This window comes from Ciona robusta, chromosome 6 (assembly GCF_009617815.1).
Source record: "Ciona robusta chromosome 6, ASM961781v2".
Taxonomy (NCBI): Eukaryota; Metazoa; Chordata; class Ascidiacea; order Phlebobranchia; family Cionidae; genus Ciona; species Ciona robusta.
The window spans coordinates 2,044,830-2,062,946 of NC_143240.1; the positions used below are offsets into that span (position 1 = coordinate 2,044,830).

General features: G+C 35.9%; 2 protein-coding genes across 5 annotated transcripts; both read right to left on the reverse strand.

The window, feature by feature from the left end:
• Positions 1–445: 445 nt before the first annotated feature.
• LOC149734833 (uncharacterized) lies at positions 446–6,261 on the reverse strand. Its single transcript, XM_089880342.1, has 6 exons — positions 6,005–6,261; positions 4,984–5,206; positions 4,159–4,462; positions 3,505–3,679; positions 2,570–3,081; positions 446–2,134 (listed from the first exon to the last, which is right to left on the reverse strand). The coding sequence occupies exons 1-6, from the start codon at positions 6,063–6,065 to the stop codon at positions 608–610; spliced, it is 2,802 nt and encodes a 933-aa protein (XP_089736468.1). The 5' UTR covers positions 6,066–6,261; the 3' UTR covers positions 446–607.
• A 2,642-nt stretch (positions 6,262–8,903) lies between these two features.
• LOC149734834 (uncharacterized) lies at positions 8,904–18,117 on the reverse strand. 4 transcript variants are annotated; one of them, XM_089879719.1, is made up of 6 exons: positions 17,908–18,117; positions 14,291–14,356; positions 11,604–11,701; positions 10,954–11,087; positions 10,404–10,561; positions 8,904–9,803 (listed from the first exon to the last, which is right to left on the reverse strand). In XM_089879719.1, exons 1-6 carry the CDS (start codon positions 18,061–18,063, stop codon positions 9,198–9,200), a joined length of 1,218 nt encoding a protein of 405 aa, XP_089735845.1. In that variant the 5' UTR covers positions 18,064–18,117; the 3' UTR covers positions 8,904–9,197. The 4 variants fall into 4 exon arrangements, with proteins under 4 accessions (XP_089735845.1, XP_089735846.1, XP_089735847.1 ...); XM_089879720.1 differs by lacking the exon at positions 17,908–18,117 and adding an exon at positions 16,483–16,553; XM_089879721.1 differs by lacking the exon at positions 17,908–18,117 and adding an exon at positions 15,580–15,708.

Here is an 18,117-nt window from a genome sequence, read left to right on the forward strand (position 1 = left end):
TACTTTTCTTTACCTGGTATCCGTTTTAAAATAAAAAACGGTGTCTTAAATTGTATGCTGTATCTTATTTAAAAGATAACAATAATTTTGAATTCATACATATATAGAACTTAACCGTCGAACTGAACAACATAATGTAAAGAGGGGGGGAGGGGGGTAAGTTGGGACATCTGAATATTTATATAAAGAAATACCTATATGCCAACGACTTAAAATGCGTTGTTAAATATTCAAAACACGATTAGAAAATATGGGATTTATATGCTAACGGTGTCTCATCTTACCCCATATTACTATATCTTACAATAGCTGGTCCTAAGTTAATTGCGACCCCTAGAGCTTAAAAGCAAACACTAGTACAGGGTTCATAAACGTTTATTACTAAACTAAGAAAGGTAGAATGAGCTGATGACACATATTAGAATCATAGGCTACGGTTAATTTATTTTTTGCATGTTCATTGTTTACTACCAAATGAGACAACATAATAGAATGAAAAAATCTCATTTCACCCCGACCTATACAATGTTACACGACGTATGAAAAACACAAAATAAATGCTGATAATTCAGTAAAACTATGTTGTAAACACAAAACTTAAAAAATACTATCTTCTCGTAACAATTGGTGATCCGCTAATAGTAGTTAACGTCGTAGCAGCAAATTCTGCACTTGGCCGATCCTCAGAATTTATTTCATAATCGTTACTTCTAGAATTTTTTAACTGAAACCTTTCTAAAAAGCCCTTCTTGTTTTTGCCTTCACCAGATTGGCTTGTATTGTCTTTTTTACAACACTGTTTCCATTTTTTCCAGGCCTTGTCCAGTAATCCAGCATACAAAAGCGGGTTTAAAGCACTGTTAATAGGTAGTAGTACGATTCCACATATTGCGTAAGCATTACCGCTAATGTCAATCCCGCTTAAATGTATATAAGACATTATACAAATTGGAATCCAGCATGTAAAATCTGTAAATAGCAGCCTGGTAACTCGGGCCTGTAGTTTGCACTTCTTATAATTCAGTTTTCCGCCAGTAGGAACATTTGCGGCAAGTAACTTGTCCCTTTCTTCGCTTGACAGCTTCCAAATTAGCCCATAGAATAACACCATCATTATAAAAGCCGCAAAATTGAATGTTATAACCGTAACAGTAAACTGCCATCCAGGATCAGGGGGTCTTGTAAATAAACTTGGTAAACAAATACTATTCTGCGAGTAGAACCCAAATGTTCCCCGCATCATTACATCAGGTAGAATTTTACTTTTATATAAAGTAGTTCCATTGGCGGTAGTTATATTCTTTACAACTTCTGTAAAGTTAGCCAATTTCTGTAGCTCGTTGACTTTTCTATTATACTCGGCAAAAACGGTCTTAGACACTGTATCGTCCACGAAAAAGACTCCTGAGACCCAAAGCAGGTTGTCAAAATCGCTTAAAATTAAAGGTACAATAGCTAGCACTGCTGAAAGCAGCCACGCTAAAAGGATCAACAGCTTGTTATATATTCCCATCTTTTCAGAAAACTGTGACCCATACGGTCTGAAAATTGTATAGAATCTGAATCCGCCCATTACTAGTAATATCATCACTGATGCTTCAGTAGAAACAACAAGTAATGCTCCAATCCAGCGGCAAAGTTGTCCGCTTCTCCAAATTTTATCCATGTAGCAGTACTTTCCAGAAAACTGCACGCTCATAATCGCTATTATGATCAAATATACGCCCATTAGGCCATCAGCAATCGCCAAATTCAAAACCATGAAGTAATGTATCTCCGAAATCTGGTTCTTTGCTTTTTTCAAGATCTTTTTGGTTGTCGTCCAAATTACGACCAAATTCCCAATCAAAGCCAAAGGCGCAATAACCCATAATATACCTTTTAATGCAGCACTGCCTATCATTTCGTCTCTAGAACTAAAGGCGTTAGTATCCAAAGTACTCGGGCACTCGTCGCTCCCATCAGAGCAGTCAAATCGACCGTTAAACATAAGATTCTTGTGCACAAAAAAGGCATCTTTAACAAGTCTATCAGTGTTGTTTCTTCGAACTTCGCAGTAAAATCTCCCGTCTTCACAGTTTCGTTCTACTGCCTCATCAGATTCGTCGTCGCAGTTAATAACTCCGTCACAGACCTTTAAAATTAAATGAAAATAAATCTAAAAAATATATAAAATTTTTCTAAAAATCGGCAAAGGCTTTTCTAGAAAGGGTCTTAAAACGCGGATACATAATTTTTGCAATATATTATAGATATGGTGTACTGTTGGGTAAGATGAGACATTTTTATCACATAAATCCAAATACCCTGATCGTGTTTTAAACAAATAACAACGGTCTGTGGGAGTCGTAAGGATACAGTTTTGAAACTCTTTGAACGTTCTTTGTTTACAAAGATGTCCCATCTTCCCCCACGCTACTACACCTTTTTGTATAACTTTTAGGTTGTCCCGCCACACTAGAATAAATAAGTGATAAAAATGTACTTGGATTTTAAAAGCATATAACTAAAACGCTAAACACCAGCCGTAAGTTAACAGTCCTATATTACATACAGCTCCGTTGCTTACCTGAGTTATGCTTATGCTGATAGAAACGCCATTTTTGCAGTAAAACCGTCCCGGGCAATTCAATTCTTCTTCATTAATTCGTTCCCCACAGTCTACATCGCTTTGCCAAATCCCATCACAAATTTGTGGCGCCCATAGGCAAGTTATGTTCACGTCGCAAAAGGGGGGACGTTCTTCGCATTCTAGCAAGCATTCGTCTATTCCAAGCTCGTCGCAGTTTGGGTTACCATCGCATTTATTAGCGTAGATTGAGCCCCTAGCAAAATGACTGCAAAAAACTGTACCGTTTTTACGGTTTTCTGTATCGGTACGATTCGATAAAGCAGCAACTGAAGTGTTCTCTTTTCTCAAGTTGCTGTTTAGAAAATCAATCAGTTCAAGGGACGACGACGAAAAACAATATTTTTCGTCTGCTTCACTGTCGCAATCATAATACCCATCGCACACACCGCTAGACGGTGTACAAGTACCGTCTCCGCAGGGAATCGTAGCTTCTATCCACATGTTCGAATCTAATGGGTAAAACATGTATATAAAATTTTCGGGTCAGTATAAATACAAGCATAACAGCGTATATGTATGATACAACTTTTTATCTCAAATGATTCAGGCCTAAATTGGTTTAAATACATTTGCTACACAAATGTATAGTTAGGCTGGGGGAAGACGGGACACTTTTGGCATATATTATCCAAATATCCTGGTCGTGTTTTAATTTCCAAAATATTAAGTTATTTATACGATCACCAAGTTATAACTTTTGCTGGTGTACTTGGATTCACAAAAAAATCATGACGTCACGACCTAGTCGATTTTATGACGTCACTACCCACCTATGTTGGTGACGTCAAGTTATAACTGTTGCTGGTGTACTTAGATTCACAAAAAAAATCATGACGTCACGACCTAGTCAATTTCATGACGTCACTACCCACCTATGTTGGTAACGTCATCATTTTCCGACCAACCTTCGCACGACACGCTTGGTTGAATGTTTTGCACATAGAGATCTTGGCAAATTTCTTTTGTCTTAATCGTTTCACACAAACATTCGTCTGAGAAGTCACTACAGTCCAAAATACCGTTACACACTTGAAATCGGGAGATAATCTGTAAAAAGAAGTTTCAAACAGTTAGATTTGGTCTATAGAACTGTTCATGCAACTATCCTTGCCTTCCTGCAATTTAAAATGGTAAATCGAAACACATTTTTTTTTAAAAACTTTCAATTTTTAAAAAAGTTAGATTTGTTTTATAGGAATGTGCATCTAGGTAATACTACCACCCCTGCATTTTAAAACGTTTGGCGCCTAGGGATATTCGCGTATGTGCGAGTATTATTTTACTTTTGCATTATGGTTTATGCTTTTTCGATCTAGTGCTACGGAATACGTAACAGACAAAAACGTCCAACCAATTCTATTGTATGGGAAATCTATTTTGCCTAAAATTACATCATCCGTTTTTTATTGGCATCTAAATATAGACGTTGCTTTTAGTATAAATAGAACAGACACAAATAAATATGACGGGTCGAACGTTAGAACTATATACACAACTTCCTAAGTTGTAACTGCACGAAAACTTACGTGTGAACCATCGAGACACTGAAAACACATGTCTGTTCTTTCGCCGTTCTTATCAAAACAAAGATCTTCGTTTTGGGCGCATTGCCCTGTGACGTCATAGAGGTTAGGTTGGGGCAACGTGCACGTGACGTCACGAGACGATTTGATGACGCATTTGAGACCTGGGCCCGCGAAAATCTCATCAGAATCGTCCGGACAGTCGTATACACCGTCGCATAGTTGGTTTAGAAGTACACATGTGACGTCATCGGCGCATTTTACTGCGTCACGACGATTACAATTCGAACCTACGAATGTATATCCCCTAAAACGATATAAATATTACGAATTTGGAAAAATTTAAACACTGCACGACCCGTGTAAAACTCTACTGAATCATGTTTAAACTACGTTTCTTGAAAATAATCACACACAAAGTTACAAACGTGGTAACTCTTAAGCGAGCGGTGTCATTACCCTGCCACGACAAGATAAAAAAGTTACATTCATTCATACTTATATAGTAGGGGGGGTGGGGAAAATGGGACACCTTTAGCACATAATGTCCAAATATCCGGATCGTGTTTTAAACAATCAACAACGGTCTATGGGAGTCGTGAGTCTACGGTTTTATAATTCTTTAAATGTTCTTTGTTTACTACCAATAGGAGCCAGAAAATAGAATGAGAAGAGTCCCATCTTTTCCCACCCTACTATATAATTGTTTTAGGGATGCAACAATATGGCCTTAAAACCTAGGTCCTCTAACAAGGACTTCACCCATATGGAAATAAACAGAATAACTCTCAAGTATTGTGTTCTTGTAATACGTTTCAAATTACCTACCCTCCATTACAGTTGTCTTCGTCGCTCGCATAGCCGTCTTGGCAATCATCTATCCCATCGCATAAGTTAACAGCACGCACACATTTTTTGGCGCATACGAAACGCGTATCGTTGCAGTTACATTCATCAGAGGCATACCCATCTTGGCAGTTATCGATTCCGTCACAAACTTCGTCTAATGTAATTATTGCTTCATTTCCACACACCTCGAATACATTGATGTCTGGAAAGGCAGAGATTTAGGAATGTAATATAGTAGGGTGGGGGAAGATGGGACATCTTTTTATTATATTTTCTCGTCCCATTTGACAGTAAACGAAGAACATTCAAAGAATTATAAAACTGTATCCTCACGACTCCCATATAGACCGTTAGATGGTGGTTACTCCCATATAGATTTATTAGATGGTGGTTACTGAAGATAATGTCTTTTAGATAAAGGTTAGACACGTTGAAATATAATTATGTTATTTTAGTTTGATGCTGCTACCATTGTTAGAGTATGTGACCTTCGGCAAGACACTCAACGTAATCGTTTTTTGAATGGTCGCAATTGGGTTGTCTGAATTGTAAGTCATATAGAAAAAAACATACTCCTACAAAGTTACATATGGTGTACCTCGTAAGCGGGTTCGTGGTGTATCAAATAAGACACCCGTGTTATAACTTATAAAATTGCACTGCTGTGCGAGGATAAACAAGTCACATTCGTTCATTCATGGCGATACACCTATACGAACACATATGTCGTAATTTATGATGTAAAGTACTTATGCCTAAGGGTTTAAAACGCGTGGTTTCAGTCTGTCCTATAAAAGTGAAATTGCTATGTGTATAAAGCACAGATATGATATGGCCTCTTACAGACTGTCTCTTTAATCGTTACGATTCAAATTGGAAGAAATTTCAGCGGAAAATTGTGTGTTTTACGCTTGCTGTCAGGCATAACAAGAATCCAAAACAGCTTTTCCAAATTTATAGTATACAGATTATAATATATATCTTAAAGATAGATGGTTACCTGATTCAGCATAACAAGACAGTAAAATGCTTACAGTTGTTAAGAATATCAATATATTCATTTTCTTTATACCTGTTTTTACCCAATTGCAAATTCAGTAGTTCAAGTTACACATAGCTTATAATCTGGAAAAAATGGTTGTTTTATTGAGTTAGTACATGGTTTTCGATATAGCAATTGCTGTTATTGCTCTGTTTGCTTTATACACTCGAAATAAAGTAAAACACTTCTGCTGTTTTGACATATTTTATATAATTACGACTGTCGTTTTGCTAACTCTCCGTTGTGTTAACTAAAAAACATTGTGTAACTAGCAAAGTAACTAGCTCGTGTAAAAATCAAGTGAAATACACACATGATGCTACACCATAACAAAGTCCTTTCTTATACCTCTTACCTAATTTAGCCGCAAGGAATATATGCTCTTACACTAATGTATATACACTGGCTTTGTTGTTTAGATATGCCTGATGGCCTAGCACATTGTCTGCCCCATAACGTATTGTACGTCTCAAAAAGTCAAGGCAAACTTAGCCTACAAAGGTACTAAAAATTTTCTTGCCGAAAACTTTTCCAAACTACTGTCTACTGTAAGTCCTATTGTAGTCCAGTATAAAATACACGGTCCATCGCGCGAATAAAATACCGTCCAGAAAAAAATGGGTCAAAAATGACGTCATTTTCGCTTTCGCATGACTCAGTAAATTTATGAAAACAGTCTCGTGACCAAACTTGTGAACAAACTTACATGGTAGGCATAAACAATGCTAATTTCCCATGATGTATATATGGCATTTTAAACATAACCTGTTAAATAGTGAAATTTTTTTTTTTTTTTTTTTTTGCAGAAATCGTATATATATGTACAGCTTTTTAGGAAAAAAATGATAAGCGAGTAACAGTTAAAGCTATATTTTGTTATTTTCTTATAATTCCGTTGCATTTTTACGCCCATGTGGTATAACTAAAACACCTACAGCGAAATAAAAACGTTTTTTATTAGGTAATCATTTTTTGCTGGTAAATTTTTCTTTTTCCGGTATACGATTTGCATCAGCAGTTTATATGTAGATTAAAAGGCATACGCTAAAATTTCCTAAACTTATCCGTATAACGTTACAAGTCGAACCTACTCGGCTTCGACGTGGTCTTAGTCAACAATTGACCTGTAACGATACCACACGTTTGCCATAAGCAATATATGTGTGCTTTACAATAGCACGATATATAGTAGGATGGGGAAAGGTGGGACACCTTTTCATTCTATTTTCTCGTCCCGTTTGGTAGTAAACAAGGGGCTTTAAACGAATTAATAAACCGTATCCTCACGACTCCAATACAGATCGTTTTTAATTGCATCACCCCACAGTACTATATCAGTAATAAAATTTCAAGGTACGAATTATTACACAGAATCAAACTATTAGTCACGTTTGCTTATTCACACACTGCAATAGCTTCAGCAACTTGACTGTGCGCATGGGAGTGGCAACCATAGATAAGTCCCTCATGCTTCCACCTACTAAAATATAAGTAACCATATTAACCAAAACTCATGCCTGCCCTGCTACACATTTTGAAAGCTTAGAAACCCCATACAAAAAACTTAAAAGTGCAATCATGCATATACGCATATAACAGAATTCGCCAACCCCGAACTTTGAAGCTACAGAACTAACAAAAGTCATGCCTGCTCTGCCGTACACGGAAACTAAAATACCGTATACATGGCTATATGCAGCCATGCACATAACTTCACATAAGTTCCTAAACACGGTGATATAAATATCTAAACTCCAGTATAATAGGTTAGGATAAGTGGTCCATCTTTTAATTCTTCTTTCGTCCCAATTGGTATTAAGAAAAAATATTTACAAATTTATAAAACCGTACCCTCGTGACTGTAAAATAGGGTTATTAATTGGTAAAAACACGAAATATGAAATATGATACAGTAGTTGGGGACACCTTTAACACATTATTTTTTTAATATCCTGGTCGTGTTTTAAAGAATTAAATATATTTTCTCGTCACATTTGGTATAGTAAACAAAGAACGTTCACAGAATTATAAAACCACATCCTCAATACTGCCATAAATTTTCCATCTTACCCCACAGTATAGCGCTTGCGGTTTCAATACATTAATTATTTGTCTACATTCATAAACGAACACGTAAGCTACCCATAATCCATCAACTGTACATAAACTTTGTTTTTAAAACCTCGAAATTTTCTTTTACGTACCAAATGCTTCCGGGTCTGCAATGCAAGGTATCCGGTGTCACGATGCGTCATCTGCGTCCGTTACGCATGTGCGCGAGGTAGTAGCGTAATATTGTTAATGTATTGCGTGGATTTGTTTGGGTAGTGCGTATATTTTTTGCGTAATATTGTTTTTTGTTATATGGCATAATATGCAAACTTTGGCCTTTTAATTAAACCTAAAAAGCCCCTTATGTGCCTATTAGCTGCAAGACTTCACCCATACAGAATAAAAGTTTTATTACAGAGTCTTTGTCTCTAAACTATTGCACTGTACTTAATGTGCCAACTCTGGCCTATACCCCAGTTTCCCTGATTTAGCTCGCTGTTATAGGACCTCACCCATAGGTAATGTAATATAGAACGGAATACCAATAAAATCGTTTTACCGATATAGTATGAATGGGGAAGATGAGACGCCTTTTCATTATATTTTCTCGTCCCATTTGGTAGTAAACAAAGAACATTCAAATAATTATAAAACCGCATTCTCACGACCCCCATAGACCGTTGTTAATTGTTTAAAACACGATCTGGATATTTGGATATTATGTGCTAAAGGTGTCCCAACTTCCCCCAACCTACAACATTTCCCTTCGTTTCTATTTTACCGTAATCGAAGAGACAAATAAAAGTTATAGTTACATTTCAACTTTATTAGCAATTAAAAAAACGAGCATTTAAATTACGCAGTTATTCCTAAGTTAGTGCGATTCAACATTGGCTTAGTAAATTACAATATTAGTGTGTAAAAGAAAAATCAAACTTGAAGGAAAAAGGTGCTCTTATATCGTACAAAAAAACAAACGGTTATACAAAACATATGTTAGTTTATTAAAGCATGCGATTTTACAACAATAGCAGAAGCGGTACGTCATAATACACCACCATGACGTAATCGACTTCATTTGTTCTGGAGGAATAGGTTTTTAATAAGTGTCGTAGTTGTAGTTAATGCCATTTATAATACCACACAGCACTTGGCATATAACGACGGTGAGAATAGCGTAGCCGTAAGCAAACTTCGGGTTCGCTGGCCTAAGTTTGTAGATTTCGCTCATAAACGTAGAAACTGTAGTAAGACACGCACAAAAACCAGTTCCAATACCATAAGTAACCACTGACCCCCAGCATATTGTACCGCTCCCGCACGTCACCGCGCGGACGTTTATTACGTGTATAGCCGCCAACACGAGGGCGCCCAAGAGGTTTGCAAGCAATGTACCCAACGGTAGCATAAACCGCTCATACTTGTACTTGGCCAAGTACGCCCGAATGCATGCGCCAAATGGTGCAAACAAAACAGCCATCCAAATGGACTTGCCAGTTTGAGTAGGGTCTACAATCACGCCTACAATGAATCCAGCCGCCGCAGAGAACAATAACACGGCTACCGCAATGTTGGAGATTTTTGGTCCATTCGGCGATACTTTTTTGCCGATTCGACCGCCGACATCTTTTCCAAAATCCAGACCAACGCAGTAGGAACCAATAAAGCTATGGAAGCCGATGAACCAAGATACGATGGACAGAACCTGGAGAAATGTATTGTTAAGGCACGTATAGATGGAACATCGTTTTATTCTATTTTCTCGTTCCGTTTGGTAGTAAACAAAGAACATTTAAAAAATTATAAAGTCATATCCCCACGACTCCTATAAACCGCTGTTAATTGATTAAAAGCTCTTTCAGAGTCTTGAGGAAGTTAATCTTATGATCCAAAATGACTCTTGCTTTAATCCAGTAAGTTAGGTCAATTATACGTAATTATAATGTGGTGATAATCTCAATCGTTGCGATGACAGTCACGAGATAGGTAGCGCAACAGCAGTATTCCTAATTGCGGAGGTTAAAAATAACTATAATTTAACCAAGTCAGTATTTACTAACACAAGCTAATATGTACTCACACATATAGAATAGAATTCAATGCAATTAATACAGTGGTCACTAAAGATTTGTCAAAAAAGTCAGCCATACAAAAAAGAAATAGTCCAAAAAAATATTCACCCACAAAGTTACATACGTGGTAACTCGTAAGCGGACCCGGGGTGGATAAAACAGGACGCACGTGTTATGACTACTCTCATTGCCCGTCACACAAGGGTAAATAAGTTATACAACTATCCACACACCTGCGACTGAGACACGGTATTCGTTTCACCGACTAGAGCCAAGCTTAATTGCTGGTTCCATTTCGACCATGTGGTATATGAACCGCAAAACCCTGTAGTGAGACCTTTGTACATTGCTCCTAGCCGAGTGCTACCCATTGGCGATGCGTTGAGTGCTCCTAGATTGATTTATATATTAGTTGAAGGTTGGCGCGACGGACCAACTGTGGCCCATAAGTCTTAAGTTCCATGGCATACCACACCGTAGGACCTTACCCATGTGTAAAAAATATTATATGAATTAATTTACATGTATATACAATAGGTTTGGGACAGAAGGGACACTTTTCCGTTCTATTTTCTCGTCCCATTTAGTAACAAACCAAAAGAAATTAAAGAACTATAAAACCGCATTCCCACGACTCCCATACAGCGCTGTTAAATGTTTAAAACACGATCAGAATATTTGGATATTTTGTGCCAAGGTTTCTATTTTACCCCACAGTACTATAAATACAACGTATGTTTAAAACAAAGTAATTCTATCAATAATAATGGTCTCAATACTCACCAAGCACAAAACTCCCCACCATGTTTGATATAAAAGAAAGATTAACAACTTCACCGGAATTTTCAATAACGGCAAGAGTTCCAAATATTTTGTCTGTGCCGATTCTACATAGGCAGCCACACATGGCGAAAAAACTGAAAAAATTAAACGTAAATTGCAGAAAAAACGTCTTTTTGATCGCTGTATTCCAACTACGTGACTATATGGTAATAATGGGCCAATCCTAACCTAAATTCAAATGGCGTGGCACGCTGTTGGATCACCCATATACAATAGCACACACATGTATTTTTTCATATTAGATTAAACATTAGGCAAGCATCTGTAGTGTTATAACAGAAAATTTCCCAGCTGGAATGTAGTATACTTAATATTGCTTAAATAGCAGATTTAACGTGTTCGAATTTAATTGGTTCAATACTAGGTCATATAGCAACAGCCCTGAAAGTTTATAGCTGTTTTATTTATCCAGTTTCGAGGCGTTAAATTTTACACTAAAAGATTAATGGACTGTATAAGCATATACCGACAATGTCAATTTCAATAGCAAACAAATTGTAATTTTTTTCGACAAAGGACTCGTAAAGGTGCCGAAGTAGTCACGGCCTTATGGGCTGGGATTTGTAGGTTTTATATGACATAGTACTCACGCGATATGCATGTACAGCTGCCATTGTGGCGGGGTTGGCGGAGGGTCTTTTACCCGCACTTGGGCGACATCTTGCGAGCCTTTTCCGTTACGCGATTGCTGTAATATAAATAAAACATATAGTACTGTGGGGTTAATGGATAGCGTAGCAACCAAATTCCATACTTTTTTATCTTGTTTTAAATAACTTACAACGCTCTAAAAAAACTACTTAAGTAAAAGTTTTAAATAAATAAAAGCGTGGCTGCTAAAGTTATATAAAAACGTGTGTATAAGACTATTAGTACAACTTATATAGCCATTGCTTATATTACAAAGCGTGGCTATGCTAGTCAGGTGTTTTGGCTTGTATTTAAATCAAATGAATTCACACTTATAATACCAATTTCCCCAACGTAATCGATATCAAAGTAATGACGCCTGCAAATGGTCTCATTAAATATGAATGTACATCGGGACCAAGTGCAGTTCTTTTGATTAATTACTAAACTAACGGCCAGGTGATGCGAAAAAAAAGACGCGAATGAGAATCACGTAAAATAAAGGCACCTAATTGCACCCTTTTAAAATACCCGAGGGACTAAACGCAAAGACTAAAATCGCTAAAAATGCAGAGTTGCGTACATGGTACTAAAACAGCGAAACACAGGTGTTACTATAGTAGGGTGGGGGAAGATGGGACACCTTTAGCACATAATATCTAAATATCCTAATCGTATTTTTAACAATTAACAACGGTCTATGGGAGTCGTGAGGATACGGTTCTACAATTATTTAAATTTTCTTTGTTTACTACCAAATGTGACGAAAAAATAGAATGATAAGGTGTCCCATCTTCCCCCACCATACTATATATAACTAAGTTACGGAAATAGAGTGTCATTTTAGTTGTGAAACATGCCACCCTATATTTCCTGATCGCGTTTCAAAGAAATTTACAGAATTAAATAATTGTATCTTCACGACTCAAAACCAGCGATGAAGATTAAAAAACACAATAAGAAAATATTGTATATGATATGTCAACGGTATCTATCGTACCCCACAGTATTATATATATGTTTAAATTGTTTTAGCGCTAACTTCTAATCACTATCGAGTTTTCCCGATTTTGTGCCGCTAACTGATTGCCTGATTGCGGCGTGTTAGGCGCTTTTTGTTTCTTGCTAAACTTTTAGTGCGTTCCAGATAACCCCAGTTAGTTTTCGTTTTACTGTTGTTTTGTATAGATGTATAAGGGACCTTTTTTATGCGAAAATCGTCGAGTTAATATGTAAGTGTAACTTTTATACATTTTCAGTAATATAGTAGGGTGGGGAAGACTTTATCATAATATTCAAATTTTCTGTTCGTGTTTTAATCATTTAACAACGTCTAGTCTTGAGGAAACAGTTTTTAATTCTTTAAATGTTCTTTGTTTACTACCAAATGGGACGAGTAACAAAACGAAAAGGTGTCCCATATTCCCCCACCCTGCTATATGTATACTCTGCGACAGGTATAGTGTTGACATATATATTTGATATACTAACTTCGACATACTCGTAAAGTTAATATTCGTTTACGATTGTTTTTCAATGTCAAGTTGCCAGCAGTTATAGGCCATATATGTCGTGTTATATAGTAAATCACAGTATGCTCGTTAAAGTCAGATTTACTCTTGCAAATGACATTAAATGTCAGCGATGGCAAAGGGTCATGCGACGGCTGCTTAACAACGGTGTTAATATAGTCACACTACGAGTTTGTTGTGATAAAGTTAACCGCTTTTTTACAACTCTTGAAACGTTATGATTATATAGCATAGTGTGGGGACATTTTAGCATATAATATCCAAATATTTTGTCTATGGGATTCGCGAGAATACGGTTTTATAATTCTTTAAATGTTTTTATTTGTTTACTACCAAATTGGACGAGGAAATAGAATGAAAGGGTGTCCTATTTTTCCCATCCCATTATACAATATAATTCCCCTATAAAGGAACATACTGTTTTATATAACTGCCTGGGCACGCGAATTTCATTGAATTAACGAGCATATACCACAGTTTTATCAAAACACACCATGTTTTCGCAAACTCTGCTATTTAAAAACTACACGATTTTCAAATTCTATTACAGCCCAACCACGACTTAATAATTCTTAGTACAATACCTTTATCCTATACCTTCATAAGTCAAAGTAAACTGTGTATTCAAAACGGAGTTTTAAACAACGGTCGATACGAAGCGCTTTATTAAATCGACTTTTATTTAATCCTATACATGACTATAAAAGTCATAGGGAGAAAATAAAAGTCCAAAAATTAAATATTGATAGTGTTTTTAATCTGTGCCATTGTAAATAAAATAACTTTAATTTGACATATAGTACTGCTTGGTATAAGATGGATATCGTTAATACATAATATTCCCATATTTCCTAAACTTCTGGATACAGTTATAAAAATATTTTTCGTTTACTATTTTTGGGACGATAAAATAGAATGAAAACACAGACTATATTTTAACCCAAACCAATATATTCCTAAACAGTAAATCAAATACATTATAATACGACTATGCTACATAGTATACCGATTTTACGCCTTTTAAAATTTACGTTTAAATGGACATAAGCATACATACAGTAATATGAAATAATTTATAATACGTTAATAATATATACATATATATGATAACTCACTATAGATACTTCTTCGTCTCTTCGATTTGCCAATTCCATCTCGTTTTCATCGATTGCTTCGGTATTCTAGAATGCAAGTCTTTGTTTATATTCGAGAATTGATTATGACGTAATAAAAACAATTGAAAAACCTCCGTAAATTTAAATGCAGTATATGTACGCGCAAACTTTATTAACTATAAACCAAGCCTTAGTTTAAATTGTTGCCTTTTTCTAAAGTACAGCTGTTGTATCCGTATATACTAATGTAGTACCTTTGTATATCTATCCTATGGTTCGCTTTAGACTCAATGCAAGCGTAATGTGTACGCTGCAGTGTGTCTGACTTTATATAAATTGACACCTTCGCTCTGCACGGCCAATGCAGCGCCCGTTAATTTGTAATTTAGCGAAACAATAGCGTCAACCGACAGTCGTGTAGCGTAATCAATAAACAACGTCGTTACAAGGACGTTACAATTAGAAACAATTAATTGGAAAACTACACCATGTACGAATAACTTTAATGCAGTTTGTAAATCTAACCAAAAATAAATTGTCGTTTTAGTTTTGACTGTAGGTATATACATGTTAACTTATAATATAGGAATTATTTTGTAAGAGTCGACTGTTTTTGGTGGTATTTGGTAAGAAATTTACCCCTTATTGGCTGTTTTGGTAGATAAATCACAATATTATTTTAAATGCAAATTCAGTAATTATTCGTTCTTTTTTCGGGCGGTTTTTACATAACATAAAGTTCGCCTTATTTAGGCATTTTGCAAAAGTATAGCTGGAAACACTGGAAAAATATAGCTGGTCATCACTGGACAGTTAATCACACATTGGGTGGCGATGGTGAATATCGATTTTCTATAAGATTGAGTTACCGTTTCTTAATCACTGAGATTAAATGATACTAAACTGTACACATGTTACTAATCTAAAAGTAACATTGCAGAAATTTGCAATGCTATTTGTCAGTTAAAGTCATAATGTTTTAATATATGTAAAATTTTAAAATCATTGAAACACTGAAATTAATAAAACATATTACAGCAGATTTTTCAAATTTTAGATAAATAAAAATGTTGAAATATTTTTACCATTTTTCAAAATACGTTAATCATATTTTTATGCCAAAATTATATTCCGTTTACGCCTAACTCATAATACGTTTTTATTTTCCGAAAAACTCCCGATACCTATGTTGATATATAATATTAATGTATTTTAACATAATTTCCCGTTTTGTCCAAAAAATAGTAAATTCTATACTAATAGTTCCCAATAAGAAATACCTTACGTACCAGATTTAGTTATAAGTCACGTACAGGTATATCCAAACCTAACATACGGAGCATATAGGCAGGATCGCTCATAACTTTACCGTTATATATAACGCTCGTAAAAAGGGTGCGTTTTTTGCACGTAAGTCCAACCCTTAACCAGGAGTTTAAACAATTGAAAAAGGGGGATCATAACACAACGTGAACAAGCAAATAACGTTTTTACAACTTCTTCAGTAAAAATCTTTTATCTAACCGCGCAGGTTATTCAGTAAAAATTTCGGGCTTCTGCAGTCGTGAACAAATAATATCTCAATGGTCACAGCTGTTTGCACATTATGATATCACAATGGCAATCCCCTGCTGACCGTTTGAGATTTTCTTTGATATCAAAAGGACATAAACGCAGTTTCTTTGATCTCGTTGTAGGAACCGAGCTTTGTTTTCAATGCTACAGACAATTTTAATCCAAGACCGTCGCGCGTATTATTTGGAACTTAATTCGCGGCGCCGAAAAATAGCCCGTATAGATAAAAATGCAGCCAGTGTGCTTTATACAACTGATTGCTTTCATGTTTTACACATCATAACTTTAATAGACGGTATGTCCTTGTAATTTAATCAGTTTTTAATCATATATATGTATAGGCTAATCCTAAATTCTTATGCTAAGATAGCGTATAAAAATAAGAGAAAAAAAAACTCTTTTTCGAGTAACTCGCTTTCCATTTTAGTGTTTTACCCGTGGAGGAAAAAACAACAAAAAAATCCAAACAAAAAAATGCAAATGGTAATCCCATACAACGAAATTATGCAAGCGTAAGCGATTTTTGTTAATTTCGTATGCATAGCTCCGCTGTAGTATCCAATATACAGTTAAACGGTCGTAAAGGATATTTTTTATATTCTAAATATTTGTACAACCTTTATTGTCCTAAAGTTTAAGCCCATGTCCTTTGCCCTGCACAAGTTAACGACTTGCCATGTAACTTTGCTATGTGTATTATAAGGTCACAGTGACGTTTACAGCAGTGTTTCCCAATCTTTTTCATGGATGCGCAAACATTAACTGTAATAAGCTAAGATCATAGCTTTAGCGATATTTCAAAGGAACATTTTTCCTTAAGTTTCATAGAATTGATTTAAAAGACTACATTTTACACAATGTTTTGTACGCACACAGTGAAAATAGTTTTTAAAATGCAGCTAAAAACCGTCGCGAACCACTGCAATAGGCGACCTAAGCGTTCTATAGTATGCGAAGCACTCGTTTATAGCCAAACGCATAGAAAATATGAACTACACACAGTCTTATCGTATACCGAGTTGAATTGGCTTAAAAAAAAGATTTGTTGTTTCCTGGTTCGCTTAATGTGTGGTCCGAGCAGTATAAGTGCTGCTATATCGTAGGGCTGGTCTGTCTTAGCCAGTCTGCGATACACAAGTTGCGGTACACCGCATACGCAGTAAACCGTGCGCCTCTAACCAGCGCGGAAAGGTAAAAACAACTTTTCGTCGAGTTTCATTTTAACTGCTGAAACTAAAGAGACGATTAGGGTATAGGTTCGTTCGCCCTACAGACTTAATTCCTTGCGGGTATTGCAAAAATCACAATAACCATCCTCCGTATCCCAAATTGCAAAGGTTAACGACCGAACTGCAGTAAACAAGCGCATTTTCGAAAAAAAGTCTTTTTTTCAAATTTTAAACGGTTTTGAACCGTTTTGCTTTAATGGAGTTGGGTAGACCATACTACTTCACTGTTTAGCCACATCGTTGGCCTTTGTTTTCAAAAGTGCTAGCAAGCGGTTAAATACCCAATTTTAAAGTTGTACCTTTTGACGTAATGTACTTGGTTACTGATATATTGGCACCTTTACACATCAAGCATTGCGACCTTAATGTTTGAGCCGTAAAGAAACGGTTCATTTAGTTCAATGTACATACGACTAGGTCTGTGTATTATACACCAAGAAAAAAAACAGCTAAAACGCTGCGGAGTGTTTAAATCTAAAATTCTATAGTTAAAAAAATTTGCTTTTTGTTTTATTACGCTATACGAATGAATGGTGTTCAAGAGGGCTTGAAAATATTAAACATATTACGCGTATTATCAATACTATATTAGTCCTTTTTTCGGGTTCATTTCACCGCTTCTATTCAGATCCTCATATTAATATACGAATTACACATGGCCATTTTGTAGAAATAATGCAAAAAAAAACAGAGTACAAATATGCACAGAATCACAAAATTGAAAAATAAAATATTTAACCGTAATGTTATAAATAGGAAAAGTACTAACATGATACTAAAAAAACATTTTTTTAAGTAAGAATTAACGTTTACCTCATACGCCAGAGCTTCCTCTAGGTAGCGCTCTTTGTATGGCTTGCCGTTTGTTTCGTCACCATTGTTGAATGACGTCATATTCGGGTGGACGGTTGTGAATGACGTCATCACCACCCCCGTCTCGGGTTCAAAGGTCACGTTCTCGTGCGCCATCTTTCGGATTTCAGTAATCAAAATTACATAGTTGTAAAAAATGAAATTCTATTG